The sequence below is a fragment of the Chaetura pelagica genome, unplaced genomic scaffold, assembly GCF_000747805.2.
Source record: "Chaetura pelagica isolate M959 unplaced genomic scaffold, ChaPel_1.0 scaffold425, whole genome shotgun sequence".
Taxonomy (NCBI): domain Eukaryota; kingdom Metazoa; phylum Chordata; class Aves; order Apodiformes; family Apodidae; genus Chaetura; species Chaetura pelagica.
In genome coordinates, this window is record NW_009953205.1 from 55,220 (window position 1) to 73,182 (window position 17,963).

Sequence of the window (17,963 nt, forward strand, 5' to 3'; positions counted from 1 at the left end):
TGCGGAGAGGAAATTTGCCCCCCCCCCCCCCCGGCTATATAATCTTCTGAAAACTTGCTCAGGTGTATGAAAAAGTGAGAGTCTTCCTCATGTCTGATACAACTCTGTATTTATTGCTGATTCTTTTAGCAGGACAGAAGTATTGCTGCTGTTTTACACGCAAGTTTAATATGTCATTTGTGCAGTGGAGAGTATTATGGTTTGTGGCTTCTGGACTTTCAGCAGGGAACAGAGCTCAGCATTGGTCTAGTTAAGAGGTCCTCAGTGGAATATTTTTCTCATACTTTTTTAATAGAGACCCTTTGTGGATTCAGTATCCCTGAAAATGGGATGTCTCAGGGATTGCTCAGTGCTTTGCAGTATGTGGTCTTATAAAATGAGGTAGATCTTGACATTGATCAGGATATTGTAAGGTCTTTGTGAAGAGCATTGGCAGAGCAGTTTAGGTTCAGACTGAGATAGTTCTGTTGTGGACAGTGTTGGAAAGTTGGACTGTTAGGGACAGTGGACTTATGAAAAAGTGGAGGTGTTGCTACATAATTTCAGAAATTAGATCTAATATTTTCAGTTTTCATTACAGGGGCAACAGGTTTAATAATAACACGGGAATATAAGCAGAAAAGTACACTTACTGTGGCTTCTTTTAATCTTCTGAAATCTATGTGCAGGTATGCATTTATTCCATTGTATGCACCAGGCAGGGTTATTCCATGTATTAACAAGACAAATAATACAACATAAGGCAAAGTGGCTGTTATCCAAACAACCTGCAGACAACAGAGATCCCAAAGGCTAATCAGCTGGTACAGAAGCTTTAAGAATGTGTGAAAAATACAGCTGGTACTTTCTTGGTTTTGTCCATTTAGTTTGATGGAGAGGCTATAAAGGAAATCTTGGGGGAAAATGCTCTTTGATGATTGTGAGCCTGTATGTTTACAGATACCAGTAGGAGACAGTTTTGACAAACAGATGTGGAGTGCTTGTAGTTAGCAATGTGTGTTAGACTGCTGATTAGCTGTTCAGCTCTGTATATTTGTTTACTATCCAAATGCAGTCATTTCCTGTTGTTAGGTGATGCTTTAGTGAAAGTGTACTAAAAGCTCTCAGATGTATCCAACCCTAGAATGTCTCTTGGGGTATTTTCTGAGGGATGTCAGAGAGGAATTTCAAATTAATTTCATCAGGTATTTCTCTTGTTGTGGCATTTTTTAAATAATAAAACCAAAGCATCTTAAACCATCAAAGCACCAGTACATTTGGCTAAGAACAGGAGGCATATTTAAGACAATTAAAGGTCTTTAAATATATTTTCTGGCTGAGACCAGTAATGCTGAATTGAAAATAATATGCAAATAAACTTCCAATTAGATAATCTCACAAGCAAAACTTCTAAATAAAATAAAGGCTGAATCTGAGTTGTGTATTTCCACTGTACATATATGAAGACCTTTTACATGGATTGGTCCCCAATGACCCTGCAAAAGCAGTGATTTTATTCTCTTGCTTTCTAAAGTTAGGGGACTTCTTAAAGGTGACAAAGAATGTAGTGAAGATAAAAGGACAATATGAGCTCTACCTTTCCTGAAGTCTTCACGCCTTTCCACAGACTAAAGAAAAGAATGATTACCACCACCAAGAGGCACAGGGAAAGTTGCCAACGAGGCAAGCCAAGGTCATGTATTCCACGGCTTTCGTGCAGGTGCAGAACTCCTCGCCTACATATCAGATACACAGAAACAAAGTGAAGTCACTTGGGGAAAGAGGTTTTTACGTATCTCATCCTGTGGGCAGTAGAAGTGGATGCTGCGCTGCAATAGCAGCTGCTCTTCTGACATGGCTAGCAGTTACTGAAGTTTGTTCTGTGCTTGAAATACTTGTGCTTCTTGAAGCAATACTTGAAGTATTGTGCTTCTTCCCACAATGACTTTTATGGTCTCACTTGTTGACACTCATCAGTGTCAGTTTAGCACCATAGTGCCGTAATGATAGCACTCTCCTTCACTGGAAGTGTTTGGGGATTTTGGAAGTGTAATTTGTTGATTCTTGCTGGAACAGTGAACAGATGCCCAGAGAGGCTGCAGAATCCCCATCCTTGGAGATTTTTAAGACTTGGCCAGCAAGAGTCTTGAGCAGACTGATTTACTTTTGAATTTGGCTTTGATTTTTGGTTAAGGAGTTGTATTAGAAGATCTTCAGAGATCTCTTCCAACCCAATTTTTTTGTGATTTTAGACAAGCAAACAGCTGGCTTCCTACAACTCGAGCTGTTACAAAGTTACTTTCAACTACTTTTTTAATAGGCTGTTGTGAGGCTCTAAATGGAAAAAGTGTTTTGATAGGAAAAGCAACAGTTCGTAAATTTAAATTGGATATGGTGCTCTGAGTTGTTCAGAGACAGTAGATTGATAGCAGAGGAAATTCTGCTGCTTACTGGAACAGGTTAATTCCTTTGAGATCTATACAGTGAAACAGACTGAAGTATAGAAAAGAGAGTTTGACAGGTGATATCAACACTGGGCAGGGATGCTTGATTTCATTCTAAACTTACTGGCTTGGACAGGAGTAAGTGGAGCCAGGAAAAGCTTCACAGGGTTCTTATCAGAATGTTTGATCCAGGATCTCAGGAGGGTGCTATCACAGTTACACTGCTATCTCTATCTGAGCTGGGTGTTGCTGGATTATGATATGTAGATGTCTGCTCAGGAAAACTGATTCTGAACTTACATTCTTTGTGCCCATTTAACTTTTTTCGTTTTCTGGCCAAAATATTTTTCTGGATATGTAAAGCAGCCTGCTTCCTTTTGTGTTTGCTTTCCAAGAACCAGCCAGGAATGTGTCTTACTGTTTGAAACACCTGCCAGAACTGCCAGTTAAATGTGGGATTCCCAGGATTTTTAGGAGAATCTCTATTCCAAGAGTTCTGCTCCCTTAATCGGTGTAAGGGATCTTATATAGGAAGAGGAAAATAGTTTTGTAACCAGTCAAAACAGATGTGAAACTGGGCAGCTAAGCAAGGAAATCTTTATAGACAGCTGCTGTTTCTGAGCTGTAATTCTGGCAAGTTTTGCTTCCTTTTCTTTTTTTTTTCTTTTTTGTTTTTCTTCTCTCTATGACAATATGTCATAGAAGTTTTCAAAAATATGCCTTTTTTTTTTTTTTTTTTTTAAGGGTTGTTGGACTGTAGTTTGGGAATGTTTACCTATTAGAAGCTACATTTCTGTTCCAGTATCAATATAAAATATAAAAAAAGTCTAATGCTAGACCGTGATTTAGGTTAAAATGTGCTGACATCTGAAGAGATGTATGAGAAGGCTAAACCATCTTTGTTTGAAAGATACCAGACTATAATGTTGTTTGAACAAGTAATTTTTGGAGAAGGGCAGATTCGAAAAGAACTTTGTATTAATCTTATTCATATCAGTTACCATACACCAGTTATGCTATAAAAAATCTAGTTAGCTCAACTATGACACAATTATGTTTCACATCAAGGAGTACTTATCTCAGGAGCAACTGAGGCTGTTTTTAGCATGTCTCTGTTAAGGCAGGTTGAGTGATAAATCCATGATTTATAATTTAGATTATACCCAGTCATTGTCTTATACAAAGAGGAAAATATGAAGGAAGGAAGACTATAAGAGACTGCAAGATTTCACATTCATGAAGTTCTGAGGTCAAAACACCTGAATTTTGAGCCTTTGTATATTACAGCAGAACAATGGAACATGGCCAACATCTATTCCTGAGTTGAGTTTGCCTTCACTAGCTGCAGGATTGTTCCATTTCGCAATGGGACATGTACAAGTCATAGATAAGATGGTATAAACTGATCTCTCTAAAATCCCTAAGCCAGGGAATTGGAGGAGATACAGCACCAACTGGCATTAACATGTTATCTGTTTTTTAAATTATGTCCAAAGTTACTGAGAATGTTTAAAGTAAAAGCCAATTTGTCCAATTCTGCTAACAAAATAAACTCTCAAAATTCATAACGCTGAGTCAAACAGAAAGGAAAAATCAGAGGCAGTAAAACAACTAGAATTACTATTTTGCCTGTTTGTTATTGAGAAAAGAAGGAAAGTAGATTAAAAATATATGCCAAAAGGACAAGCAAATGTTATGGGGAAAGACAGAAAATAATAACAGATGGAGCCAACAGAAAGTTGGAAAAGGACCTATTATATTATGCTGAGCAAAATACAAGAGGAGCTAATAAATTGTGTAAGCTTTCTGATATTCTAGTCAGAGCTCTAGCAATATTTAGTTAGTACGGCACCAAGAATAAAAGAACATACGCTAGAGAGAAGAAATTACCTTTTTAAAAAAACTAATATTATTCAGGGATTTGTGCAAAGGAGTCTGATTTATGCTAAGACTGCTTTCTGTGTAAAAGAGTGTAAATTACATTTGCAATGACTTTGAGACTGTACATCACTGTAAATATGAGTCCCAAGAGTCTTTCTGCCTATCTGCAAAAGGAGCAAGAACATGAAGGGATTTCAGGTTGAAGCTATGTTCAGAGATCCTGGTTTCTCTCTTAGGGAGATTTCTTCTGGTCCTCTCCTTCCCTTTACTCTCTTCTGGGAAGATTTCCCTAGTCACCCAATAACTCTGGCAGCAGTTCTTTCCTTACTTCCACACTGCATTCAGCTGAAGGGAAACAGTTCACCTCTGTTAATACTGGCAAACAGCAATGAGTTCGCTGTCTTCTGTTTTGTCTTTGCACAGCACGTGAGTCCTCTTTAATTTGGTGTCAGATCACAAAGAGTTAATAGGAAGCCCAGCTATTTGGTATTCACAAATAAACCTTACTAAAGACACATTATTGAGGAGGCAGGAGGGCAGCTGCTTTGTGGGACTCAGTAAGTGAAGAATCCAGTCATTGTTCTAATAATAGGTAGTGTTGGAACCAATAAATCCTTCTCTGTGTCTTAGTGTTCCCATCTATAAAATAAGGATTATTATAAACCTTTACTTTGTCTCCACTCTGAGCAATTCAGAACATACTCTTTATGGAAGTGATATTTGAGTATAAACAGTATGAACCAAACCAAAGCAAAAAGAAATGTCAAGGGTCATGATCTGAAAACTAGTCTGTATCCTGTTCACTCCAACTCCTTTAATCCACAGCCAGAAAACAGGAGATAAGAGTTTCAGGTGTAGAATTCTCCTAGACTTTTTTATCATACTAGTGCTTTCTAAGGACTTTGTGAGAAGCCTTTTGTATTATTAATCCCTAGGGATATTTACACAATTGTATTTTGGAAATTTAAAAGGATTTGTACAAGCAGCTCAAGTTAAAGATCTTGGAGTAGTCCTCCTTTTTTCCAATCTCAAATCAATTATAATTTTGCATTTTAACTCAAATATGATTACACAATTCTAGAGGCTGATTCTTTGTCTTTTTATTAAAGGCAAAAGTTCTTTACCTAAATGTGACATGATTATAGAAGTGTCATTCATCTGAGCAATTATGAGATGTGTTGTATACAATTTGCTCAGATTGCAAAAGTGTCATCGACTTGTCAGCAAATTAGTATGATACTAAAAAATGTGTTTGTTAACATATTAAGTAATTCTAAGAACTTCCAAATACTTCTAAAAATTAGTAGTTATTTTTAGGAGATCAAACCTAAATGGCTTGCATAGAATAAGTATTTGGAAATTAGCTAAGATATAAATAGTTATAGTCCTGGTCTCCTGAGTTTGGTTCCCTATTCTGGTAGTTACTAGGTTTTTATGATTTAAGACTTAATGTAAATTGTAGATTGAAGGTGCTAAATGGACTGTCAGTATATACAGCGTGCAATCTATAGAAATTACATTACATACTCAATTTAGAAGGCAATTTGAAGCATGGTAATTGTACTCAATTACAAGGCTCTCCTACATGCATCTCTTGTGTTATATATTTGGGCAACCATAAATCATTTATCATTGCTGCCAGTTTCCTTCAGAGTGTAAAATGCAGTTGATTCTTTTATCTGTGGAAGGCTAGATTATCTGCTTCAGGCAGCTGGGGATGGAGCTCTTTGCACACAGTTTGCCAGGCTCCATGTTATTTTACTTCAGGTACAGCACTGCTTAAATTCAGCTGTACTGTTCCCACAGCAGTTTGTCTCCAAGGTGTACATCCAGAGCTGTGAGAGGCAGACTTGAGCTGGCTCCATGCAGGTTGAACACCAGTTGACTCACTGCAGTTCTGGGGCTAGGGGTGCAGTGCAGAGACAGCAGAGTGGCTCTACACAAGGTCAGCAAAGTGTAACAGGGTTGTTCTGGTTAAGACCCAGCTCTGCCATACATAGAGCTGCTGCCTGCACTCCTTAGGTGCCTTTGGGCATGGCATCGCTACAATGCAGAAGGATTACCTTGGCTCCAGGAGAGTGCTTTCCTCCAGCCAAGAGCAGGATAGCCTGGTGCTAAATGTGCACTACATACCTCTCCCTTCCCCTGGAGAGCTAGGCATGCTTCAGAGGTGTGCCAGCGGCTCTGCAGCAGTTGGGTTCCGCTGAGTGTAGTTACTCCAGCTCTGCTGGATGCCGTACTGCCTTTTGCCAACACCTCTGTTGTCTGTTTTTGTCTATTTCTCAAGATATTTCAGCTCCCTCTTGTGTTGGAGAATGGAGCTATGTAATGGACTTCAAACTACATTTTGGGAATCACTTACAGAAAGATGATGTACCACTGGCACCCTGGTTGTCATATTTATTATTTGTACTGAATGAAATGGTATTTCTGATTCATCATAATCCTGGATTTATACGTGGCCTTTTGAACTAAACTCTTAATCTCACATTTATCTCAACTCACTTAAGTCCTTACCCCACTTAATCCTCCCATTAATTTAGGAATTCTGACCTCCCATGCTATTTGTGCCACACTTCAGTACATTCAAGTCTGCAAAGCATTATGAAAAAAGAAAAAGAAGGTTATAAAAATCTCCTTTTTTAAACCCATTGTATTGAGATTTGCAGATAGAATGGAAACTCTTGAATTTCATCCCTCTGTAGATCTAATTGATACTGAACTGAAAAAGTTTGTTTGAGGATAGATGACAAAGCAGTTAGAGCACAGGCTTCTAACTGTGCCAACCCTTGGTCAGCAAGTTCAATGGTGTTTCAGTCACCACTCTCCGTGGGCCATACATGGCCCTAAAGAGGGTTATGGAGGAGCCCCAACCTCTCCAAAGCAGCTGTTGAGCTTTCACAAAGCTTTACGGATTTCAGAAGAGCTGCATGGAAAGACACACAGTTGCCAGGACAATGTCAACCAGACCCATGCACCACAAACATAGGACTACCGATACATTTAAACAAAATGCTCATGTCATTGTTTGACATTTGTTGTAATGCTGGGTCCTTTATACAGTGAGGTTAAATTTGTAATCTTTAATGCTTATATGTGATAGTTTTGGATAAGCAAACACCTTCCCTGTAGGAAGCAACGCATAAAACACTAGTGGTAATACTATGTCAGCAGTTTGTGTCATAGAGAGCGTTTCATGAGAAAAAGGTGAATATGAATTAGTGGGTGTTTAGTTGTATGTGGTATTTCTATTGGCTTGGCCTTGAGCAATATGTGCAGGTGGAGATGTTCCACAGACAAAGGTTCTGCTTCTGCTTGCCAGTATGCGAAATGCAAGTTAATACAGGGAAGGTGCTATAGCACTCACCTCAGATGCTGTAATTATTGCTCAGAGCCTGGTACCACTACTAAACTATGTAGGATTATGTATTTAAAGAAAAGCAGTTAAAATTTCTCCTGCAAGGTAGCACAAAGCAAGCCATTTGTGTGCAGCATAACATGCAGCTCTTGACATTAGCAATTATCTAAAACCCCTCCCCTGCAAACTGAAGTTGGCAAAGTGTTAATTCTTCCAGTCTTCTGGACTTGCTACACAAGGGCGTGTTGTTGTTTCGGAATCATTTCCATAAAGTTGTCCAAAGCGTAAGAACATGTGTATACACTTATATTAATTGACTTCCACTGTAGTCACATGGAATTTCTTTTATCTTTGTGTAAGTAAATGGTCAACAAATGTGGAGATGTGAACATATGTGAAAAGCTGTTTTTATTTCATGCACAGAAATACTTGTACCAGATATTTCTGTGCAATGAGTCAAAAAGGGAAAGACTGAGTTATGTAGTTGAGACCAAAAAAGTTAACTCAGTCAAAAAGAAAATATGCAATGTGTTAGGATGCAAGTATGTTAGTCTCAGACTATGAATGTTCTAACAATGCACCCAAACATTTCCTAAATGTGCCTGAGCAGTTGATACAGAATTGATTTCTAAAGCAGCTTCCTTGATGCTGTTTCAGCAATGTGGCTATAAATTTCCCATATGGAGTATTTAATAATGTACCTGATTCTAAGCTCACTGAAATCAGAGAAGCTCTCTTTACATTCAGGGGGGATTTTCTAGGGGTGAAGGTGCAGAACATGGCAGAATAATTATTAGTCTACAACTGTGTGATCTTTATAAAGGTAAATAGATGACTGCTTCTCAACTTCAAATCTGTCAGAAACATCTGACAACTTTCCTTTCAATTAAATGCAAAAGATTAATAAGTCCAGAAGCCTAGAGAGGTTCTTAGTTTCTCATTTCTTACAAACACTCTAGCTGATAAGGTATAGATGTTAAAAGAAACCTCTTAAAGAAGCTTCAGATGTATTTAATGGAGGTTTGTTGTCCAGGAAAGCAGTATAATATTGAGAACTGATTATGTTTAACATGAGTTTAGAGTCTTTTTTCACCAGATGTAATTAGCAGAATATAGAGTTATCCATTTTCATTAGTTCTTGTCTGATTCAGTTTTTGTAAGCATTTAGAAGCAGAATTGCTTATGCTTACTTTTGAATTATTTTTTTTTCTCTTTTGGGACAGGATGCTTCACAACTGTTTTATGGGGATAGGGTCTTGGATCTTCCTTTGGAGCACATATTGTTGATTGCTCCATTTGATGTGTTACTGACCTGTGTGGACTCTTTAATCTGTGGTGGTATTTCCTGTGTACACTTATACCCCAAAGCACAAGCTTGTTGGTCTTTAAAAGTAACCTTTACTTTATTGGGTGAGGATTTTTTCAGGCTGTTCTTGGTTCACACACTCCTCATAAATTTATGTTCATAAATATGATAGATGTAGACTGCTGTGACTAAGATCTCTCTTTATTCCTTGTTCTTAGGTAACTTTTAGCAATTACTCACATCTGGGGAGACTTGTGAATTCTGTGAATTTCCTTTTCTGAGTCTGGCACAGAAATTTCCCTGCAAAAATGTGGTTTATTCCTTACGTTGAAAGGATGGATTATAGCCCTGAGAAAAAATACTATGAGAGGAAAGTAGTTATATCACAATAAATTTGTTGACAATTACACTGTTTTATTTTAAAAATTGCCAGGATTTGTTCCTACAACAGATAATGATTTTTTTTGAGGAACAGTACCTTGTGAGAAGAGTGGTGCTTTTGTTCCTCTGAACTGGTATTTTTTAATTGTCAGTGTAAATGAAAGCAAGATGATAAACTTTTCCCAGGCACGAGAATGGAGACAGCAAATACAAAGTATGCCTGCATTCAGATAAAATACTTAAATAGGAGTGATAGGAGGCTTGTTTTGCAGTGACATACTTGTGTTCTTCCAAAAAAAATATTGCAGTGCATCCCAGTAACACAGAGCACCAAGTTTCTGTTACACTGGTTACTGTGGTTGAAAATGTGGCCCCAGTACTCCAGACTGGACAGTCTCCCATATGCCTTGATAGTGATGAGGAGAATAATGGAACCTATTTTCACTTCTACTGACAAACATACTCTGTTTCAGTGATATTTTTATAGTGGTCACCAGTGCTATTATTGTTTTCAATTCCCATTTTAATAATGATAATTATAATATCTTGTGTTAGTGCAGAGGCTGGGCTTTCATAGGTATCCCACTGAAGTTTGAGTTCATAGTTCGATCTCCCTCTGGTATCAAAGTAGCTGGTCTATTTCCTTGATTCCCTATATAACTGAAATCTGCCATATTAAATCTATTGCACAAAAGGTAATAGTGTCTGTTGTTGCTAATATCTGGCAACACTGGATAGCAGTACAAACCTTAATAAAGTAATCACAATAATAGAATTTGGAAGCTAGAGTCTTCATGATGCTGTTACTTAAAAACTCTTACTCACCAACAGTATTATTGAGGAAGGTCAATTATCTATCCAGTTGCTAATTTAGGGTTTCCAGCTGTAAGGAATAGACTGACATAACACAAACTATTGTCAGGAACTGTAGTTCTCCTCTGGCAAGAATCTGTTGATTGCAAGTGACTAACAGCTCTTTACCAGAAACCATCAGGTGTGAGTCCTACACAGACACTTGAATCAAGGTCAGCAGTGACAGAAGCAATAGTGCAAGGTGATATAAGGACATCCCATATTCTTAAAAGGAACATTTAGTCTTTACTTGAGGGGTTTTTCAGAGGGAATTTAGCTAGCCAAGATCATTACTTGAACTGTTATTTAACAATAAGCTGCATCCAAAAATGGTGCATCATTTTGTAAACTCATACTGATGCAAATTTAACACTAAATTATCACTTCTCTTTCCTGACCCTGTTGTGTATAATATGAAACTTTCCAATCAGAAGGTTCAGCTCTCCCTGTTGTAAAAGGACCATGAGAATGAGTTTGGTTATTTGATATAAGAGAAGAATCACTGTGTTCCTCATTGGGCTGTTGTTATTAGGTTGGATCTGGATACACTAAAACTTTGCACAGTTTGGGTCCACACCTGGGCTGTACAGCTGGACTTGGTGAGCTAATCCGAACAGTGGATAAGTGAACATAATACCCCTTGTGATTCCTTGTTTTTACAGCTGAGGAAGCAGATGTTATAGACTGTTTTACTCAAGTGGTTATTCTTCTCATTTTTGCAATATAATCTAGTTGCTAATAAGTATAGGGCCTAGGGACTTAGTTACTGCTCTAATCAAGGGATTAAACCCTAATGAAATGTAAAATTCCCTTTTTTATTCTTACCTTCTAAAAACTGCACCTTGAATCTATTTCATGGTAAGGTAACCCTAATGTTTCAATGTACTGACAGAATCACAAATTTAGCTGTTCCTTAGATCACTGGAAATAAATAAAAACATTTTAAATAAATTCTACCACTACATCACTCAATACAAATTAAAATTCATACTCCAAGTATTACGTGAGAAACAAAAATGAATAGAACCACTTTAAATCATAAAGGAGCAAAGCAGGAATATAAGGATTGTATTTTACTATATAAAGATTTAAGCACAAGAAGATTATAAAGAAAATATTTTTTAAATGCTGTTCACATTCAAGTTCTGTAATAATGCAGTTCTTTGTCTGAAGATGCTGAAATGTATGATTTCTTATATTTCACTTTGATGTCAGGTTCTTTAACTGTCTACATGGGTATAGAGCCTTTGCTATAAATTATGTTTTTTTGCATTTGAGTTACAAACACATCACTTTGTCTTTGTAAAGGCAGTAGATTTCCTAGCTGTCATTATTTGTCATTGTAGGGAGTTCCTTTGAACTCCACCCTCCTTATTGTTTTCAAAGCACTGCGTTTAGTTTACCCAAACCCTTGCCAACAGTTTGTGTATCACTACTGATCTTGCACTGTGCTGTCTTCAGAGGAGCAATAGCAACCACAAATGTTTCAGAGCTATAAACACAGCCCTCAAGATCACTACTGTAACCAGGCAGGGTGTAACACACAGTTATTTATGTCAAGATTCCATTTCTTTCTATAGGATTGGACTTACTGCTCAGCAGGTGTGTGCCCTGATATCCCTCTGCTCCCAACCGCAGTTGGTACAATTACCCTGATATCCACCCTTCATTCTTAATCTTAAATAAATTCCATTTTCCCCTGAAGGTCCATAGTGCAGTTATTTATACACAGATTGATATATTCAGTTGTTATTTTATATAGCTTTTTGGGGTTGATTTCCAGTGTCGATTTGAGTGTGCCTCTATCTGTTTTGACCCATATTGCTGAATGCTTTTTTGCTTAGGAATTGTAGAAAGATGGACTTGTAGCTGTGGTGCTCTCCTCCCTGCTCAGTGCTTCATCTCATTTCATTGCACTTAAGAAGCAGCTGAGCAAACAGAGGGCTGCTCTGAGATGCTATTGCATGTAGAGAAACAGACCAAGTCTATTGAACAAATTAATATTTTAAAGCCTTAAGGTCAGCTCAGTTTTGGCATGCCATCTTCTTTGCCAGAATATTGCTGTGGTTCCTTGCCCTGGCAAAACTGGTTCAAGGAAAAGTGTTACATCAGGGAACATTTGTGTTGGTGTTGCATTTGTACAGGAGAAACCAAAGCTTTCAGAGGCAAGAGTCTTAGTCACACAGGAGTACAGATCAGCGTTACAACTGCATTTTAACCTTAGTCTTCTAGTGCTTATTTTAGAGGCTGGATACTGAGGTAATTTACCTTCCAGAGGAAACATGCATAGACATAGAATTTTGAATAAACAGGGAAATCAAGTCAACACTTACTCATAAAATTCTGCTGCAGGAGTGAGCTTGTACTTTGAGTATTTGGTACCATTGCCAAGCACTGATGCATTGAAGAGTTTGGGATCTGTACAGTTTGGGCTATTCCAGCTGTTGTCGCAGTTTGTCCATGGGAGCTCAAAGGTGAATGATGAAAACAGATAATACAGAGACCAAGCGATGATAACATTGTAGTAGAAACCCACGTAAAGAGCAATGAGTATCACTGCATAGCCTACACCTAAAGACAGAGGAAAACTAGATTATACATTGCTTTTTGCATGCAATAGTATATGCAAACACTGTAGTTAAACTTGGCCATACATGGTTACACATTAATTTTAGATCTTCAGACCAACAAAAGGAATTTTTGAAGTTTACATACACACATGTGTACACAGTGTCACTAACTTTAAAACAAAAAAATTACATTAATGATTTTGAAAAATGACTGGCTTTTAGCAAATCCAGTTGTATGCCAGAAAAATAAATTAAGCAGTGTAATGTCAAAAATTGCTCTTATACAACTTGATTGCTGATTTATTTCCAGTGCAGAAGACTGCAAGCCCATGTTAGGAGTGAAACTCACTTCATAATGTCAGAGTCCTTGGCAACTTTTCTTGGAAAAGTAAAGCTCGAGACTTAAGTGAAATTTCCCTGTGCCTCACGTTCCCATCCTGAGCTAGTTAGGAACAGACACTGATCCCTCTCCTGTTTCTTTCCCATTGTTACTCTCCAGACTGGTTTCCATCAGCTTATAACTAAGTCCAGAACATGCATCAAACAGTCTGTGCTGTTCCACTGAGGAACTCCAAGTGGTTCTCAGTAAATCCTGGTGAATATCAAGCTTGGGGCTAAGCTGTGTATGGACCTTCATTTCACAGTCTCCCCAGGATTTACAGAATCCCTGCTGTAAGCATTCTCTTTTGACTTTGAACATTTGTTTTGTATTTTTGCCTACTGTGAAGCGTGCTTTGAGGATGCCTTTAACTAGTGAACCCCAGAGAGTGCATGTTATCCTCATGAAATTGAACATTTTCCAATGGTTTGGCAGGAAGCTTCGGTATTAATGTCAGAGAAGAACAAAAGTTTTATGCCAGGATTGTTCCAGAAGCTGGCTTTACCTTGGCTTACTTCAGTCTTCCTTTACTCTGCATGCAGGATTGTCCTACTCCAAAGTTGTGTGTATGACATGTTACAGGTAGGGACTACAGCTGTTTTAGGGCTACCATCACTTACTGTCACAGCACCTAAGTGCTGTCCTTTTAATTTTTTTCAGTTTAACTTTTTTGGAGATACTGCATTGGAGGTCTAGCAGTTGGAGATTATTAGGCTTTCATATTTCTTGACGAAGCAAAGAAGTAGCACACAGTGATTATTACTCCTTGGTTTATAATTTGCATAAGGAACAGATGCTGACCCTGAAGAAGCTGGCATTTCAAAGACAGCTGCATATACTAAAGTTTCTCTTTGTTCTTCAGGAGGCTTTTAATACACAGGCCAGTTTTTTTCATCCCTAACATTAGGGAAAAGATTGTGAAAGTAAAGATGATAATTGGTGCTTAATTGAGTCCAGTACACCAACACTCAAATGCTTAGTGATACCTTGTGATCAATAGAACAGGGGGATGGGGAATCACCCAAGAAGATAATTCTTAAATATTAATGCGAATTTAAAAATACTAAGTATGAATAATTTCTTTTGCACTGAAATGGGATTATTCTGTTTAAAAAAAGTGTTCCTGAAATTCCTCCAATTCAGGAGGACAATGTTGGATATTTAAAAGATGTAAAAAAAATGGATCAAATGTAACTTAAATGTCACTCTTGAAATCATAAGAATGTTCAGAAATTAATTTGCCTTCATGTTTCTAGGTTTAACTTCTCATAAAAGTAATGCTGCACCACCCACACTCTAAAATAGACCTTGAAAAATGAAGAGATGAAAACAGACTGTGTTGTAAAGGTTACAGGGTATATTTTTAATAGCAAGCAGTATGAGAGCATCTCATTTGCAGCACAGTCCTCAGAGTTCACTGCAATAATAATCATAGCTAAAATTAGTACTATAGTGCTGCTCATTTAGAGAAGCTGTTATAAATATGCGTAAACTGTATACTTTTCATTTGAGCAAGAGATTTGAATTATCCCAGAAACAATTCAGAAGCATTATGAGTTGAGCAATTAAATCTGTTTACATGTTATCAGAAGATTTAGTCAAAACTTTCAAAGTACTGAGTTTACACTAGTACTGAGATGCAAATGCAGCTCCATACTAATTACTTTTTGAGAATCGAAGAAATTATGATATTCTAGTAACAACTTAGGAACAGATGGAATGTCAGTAAGACTATAAATGAAATAAGCTGTATTTCCTTTCTCATTATTTTTTCAATCCTGAAGTCAATGGAGTACCTCTGAGCAGAGTGGGTCAAAAACTTTGAGATCCTCATGGTCTAAATTTTGCATTTAGGCTTTCAAAATCTATGTTCCTCCCAAAAGTGTTAACTGATGCCAGCAGAAATTTTGATTGAGCAAGGGTCTTCAGATTCCTGAGTGCTAGGTTTATTAGAAGGGCTAGGTAAATCTATGTGAATTGACCTCCAGATTTTGGGGCTTGCTTCTTTGTCTTTTATTACATCTCTGATTTTCCTCAGTTTTGGTTTTGGTAAGAAAACAACCTGCAGTTTTCCTATTCTGCAGCACTAACCTCATTGAAGAAGAAAGCTGTATTCTGAGAAGGACAACTAACATTTACTCAGTGCAACCTATATCCAAGCATTGGATTTGCCAAGTTTGGATTGCTGTTGTGAAGCTCTTCAGCTTTTGTATGTCATGGGATGAACATAATCTGAATTTTAAACTTCTAAGATCAGCCAACCTTGAGCAGCTTCCTTTCAGATAGCTCTGTATTGAAAAGGCTTTTACAGAAGATTTTAGATATAATCTGCTGTAGAAGTAGGGGAACTCACAATTTTTGCTGGTAAGCAATGCTTACAAAATTTTTTGAGGGTCTTTAAGAAACACTCTGATCAGTATCCAAACATCCAACCTCATCTGTTTCTTCCTTGCAGAATGGCTGCAACTCAGTGCATAAGACAGCACTCCACAGCCTTTTATTCAGTGATGTTTGAGAGTTAACCCTAGTGGAAAACACTGAATAGTAATAGTAATGTTCAGGTTTGAATACTTGCTTTTCATTACTAGATTTGAAAACCACTTTACAAAGTCTATCAGAATCACTGCTCCCATTTCATAGGCAGGAAAGCTGAGGTACAGAGCCACAGATACTTTGTGTGATGTTAAAAGTCTAGTGGCTGAACAAGTCTTTACAACTCCATTAGTGTTCTAACTACTGGGAAGCCTATCCCATACTTGTGCAGGGAAGGCTCCTCACAATAAATTGAAGTGAGTCCTTGGGTATGTTAGTCAGTGGCGGAGAAAGGGCTGAACTGACCTCGATGTGATTTGGTATTTCTAAATGTTTGCATTGCAATCCTCTCTCCTAAAGATACCCAGTTCCTCTCACTTCCCAGTACACAGAGGAGAGGGAGGACAGACCTGAACTGCCCATCCTTATTGCTCTCTGATGCACCTCTCAGCAATAACCCTGAAGATCATTTTGTGCTCCACCTGTGATGACATAAAGGCTTATAACTTCAAGGGTTATGGAAAGGTCAGCAAATATCATGCTGTCCATGGAAACATGGAAGACCTTTACTTTGTGATCACAAGTATGGCACCCACATGATGCTATTCAAATGAGCAGAGGGACACTTACCTTTGAAAACTGGACAGATTTTCCATACAGTGGCAGCCCCTTCTCGGTTATACTGCCCTAGTGCTAATTCCATATAGAACAGGGGCATTCCAGCAATTATTAGGAAGAGGATATAGGGAATAAGAAAAGCGCCTGGAAGGAAAATAATTGAACAGTTTAGTCTATGTTTTGGTTACATTTTTCTTTCTCTGTTGCTTACTTTTACAGGCTGAAGACAAAACCGCTGCTTTTGGGAAGTAGAAAGGAAATACCAGGAAGGAAGAACCCTGTTCTTTTGTCTCTTTCCTGTAATTTTAAGGTTTCAGAGACTTCTGAGAAGTATTGTGGGGCATGGCTCCTATTTCCCCCTAATGCTTCCCCTCTGCTTTTTGGCTTCAAAAGGAAAATAAATATGTCCTTGAAAATTAATCCCTACCTGAAGAAAAAATAATGCGGAACACACTTGCAGAGCTAAAAGAGAAAAGGACTCTGAAAAAATTTAGGTGTTTTTTTGTGTGTGTGTGTGTAAGATGTTAAAAAGAGAGCATGTAGGCCAGCCACAAAGGAAAAAAAAATGTAATGCAAATTCCTGTAGGAGCTGTTTAAGTCACCCCATGTTAGGTGTCTGCAGGAACCTCTGGGTTGAAAACTAATCCCTACTGGTTCATTATATGGAATTTGGGCTTGTGTGGCATGTTTTAGTTTTTGCTACAATAAGTCCCCTTATTCTTATGAAATGTGTTAGACAGCGCATCCCTTCTCCAACCCAAGTAATACTCATTGCCATTCATGTGAAGCCTGTGCTAGGACTGGTCTGGATTCTCTGCTGGGCTCAAGTGCAGCATTGTTAGATGGCAGCAGGATAGTGCTGGGGCTGCTTGCACCTTACCAAACTGCATAACTTGACTTGCTTGAGGATTCTTCTGTAAGTTCATACCAGAGAAACTGTCACCTGTGGAAAAATCTTGATGAGCCAGTACTATTATAATAAAAAGTGTTGCCAACTGAAATATGAAAGGATCATCTAATGTAGAAACTACTTTAAAATGTCTGGTTTATATGGTCCAGATCACAGAAAGACTCCCCCAGTACATGGGGGAGTAGTATCATATACCTATGATACTATAAAACATTTATAGGTGGTGTAATGTTTAATAACTGAATGCTCTGTCAGTCCTCTGCTTTATGATACCTGTGAAGTGCAGTTTCTATTTTATTACATAGCTTACTTGGTCCAGAACAGTTCAATTAATGTAAAACTAGTTTGTATAAAAAAATATTATATATATTTTTTTATAAATAAAGAGCTGACAGAGTAATTACATATCTTTAACTGTGCTCTTAGCAGTTAAGTATGAAAAATTAGATTGTGAAAATTGTGGTTCAATTGTACAACAAAGAAAAAAGCAGCAGCATTTCTATTTCTCCCAATAACAAACAATAGGAGCTTTTACAAACCTTTAAAATCTTCTGTGCTAGTTTAGTAATTTGAAGACTTCCCTTGCAAAAGGAAGCAAGTTTGCATTTTTTCTAAATAGATGAACTTACAGAGGGTTTGTGTAGTCTATGAAAGTTAGTGGCATGACTGTAACTATCTAAAACATGTCAGGAAGCAAAATGAATATCATGTTTAAAAACGACTTCTGAAACTACTGTTGTGCTTTTAAAAGTC

At 37.7% G+C, this 17,963-nt stretch overlaps 1 protein-coding gene across 1 annotated transcript in view; it reads right to left on the minus strand.

Annotated features, from left to right (window-relative positions):
- Positions 1-16,438, minus strand: part of SLC6A2 (solute carrier family 6 (neurotransmitter transporter), member 2) — a 40,901-nt gene extending 24,463 nt beyond the window's left edge. The window contains exons 1-4 of the mRNA XM_009997436.1: positions 16,313-16,438; positions 12,535-12,772; positions 1,577-1,715; positions 633-767 (exon numbers count right to left, since the gene is read on the minus strand). Coding sequence (XP_009995738.1) covers positions 633-767; positions 1,577-1,715; positions 12,535-12,772; positions 16,313-16,400 — 600 coding nt within the window. The 5' untranslated portion in view covers positions 16,401-16,438. The remainder of the gene's footprint in view (positions 1-632; positions 768-1,576; positions 1,716-12,534; positions 12,773-16,312) is intronic.
- Between the last annotated feature and the right edge of the window lie 1,525 nt (positions 16,439-17,963).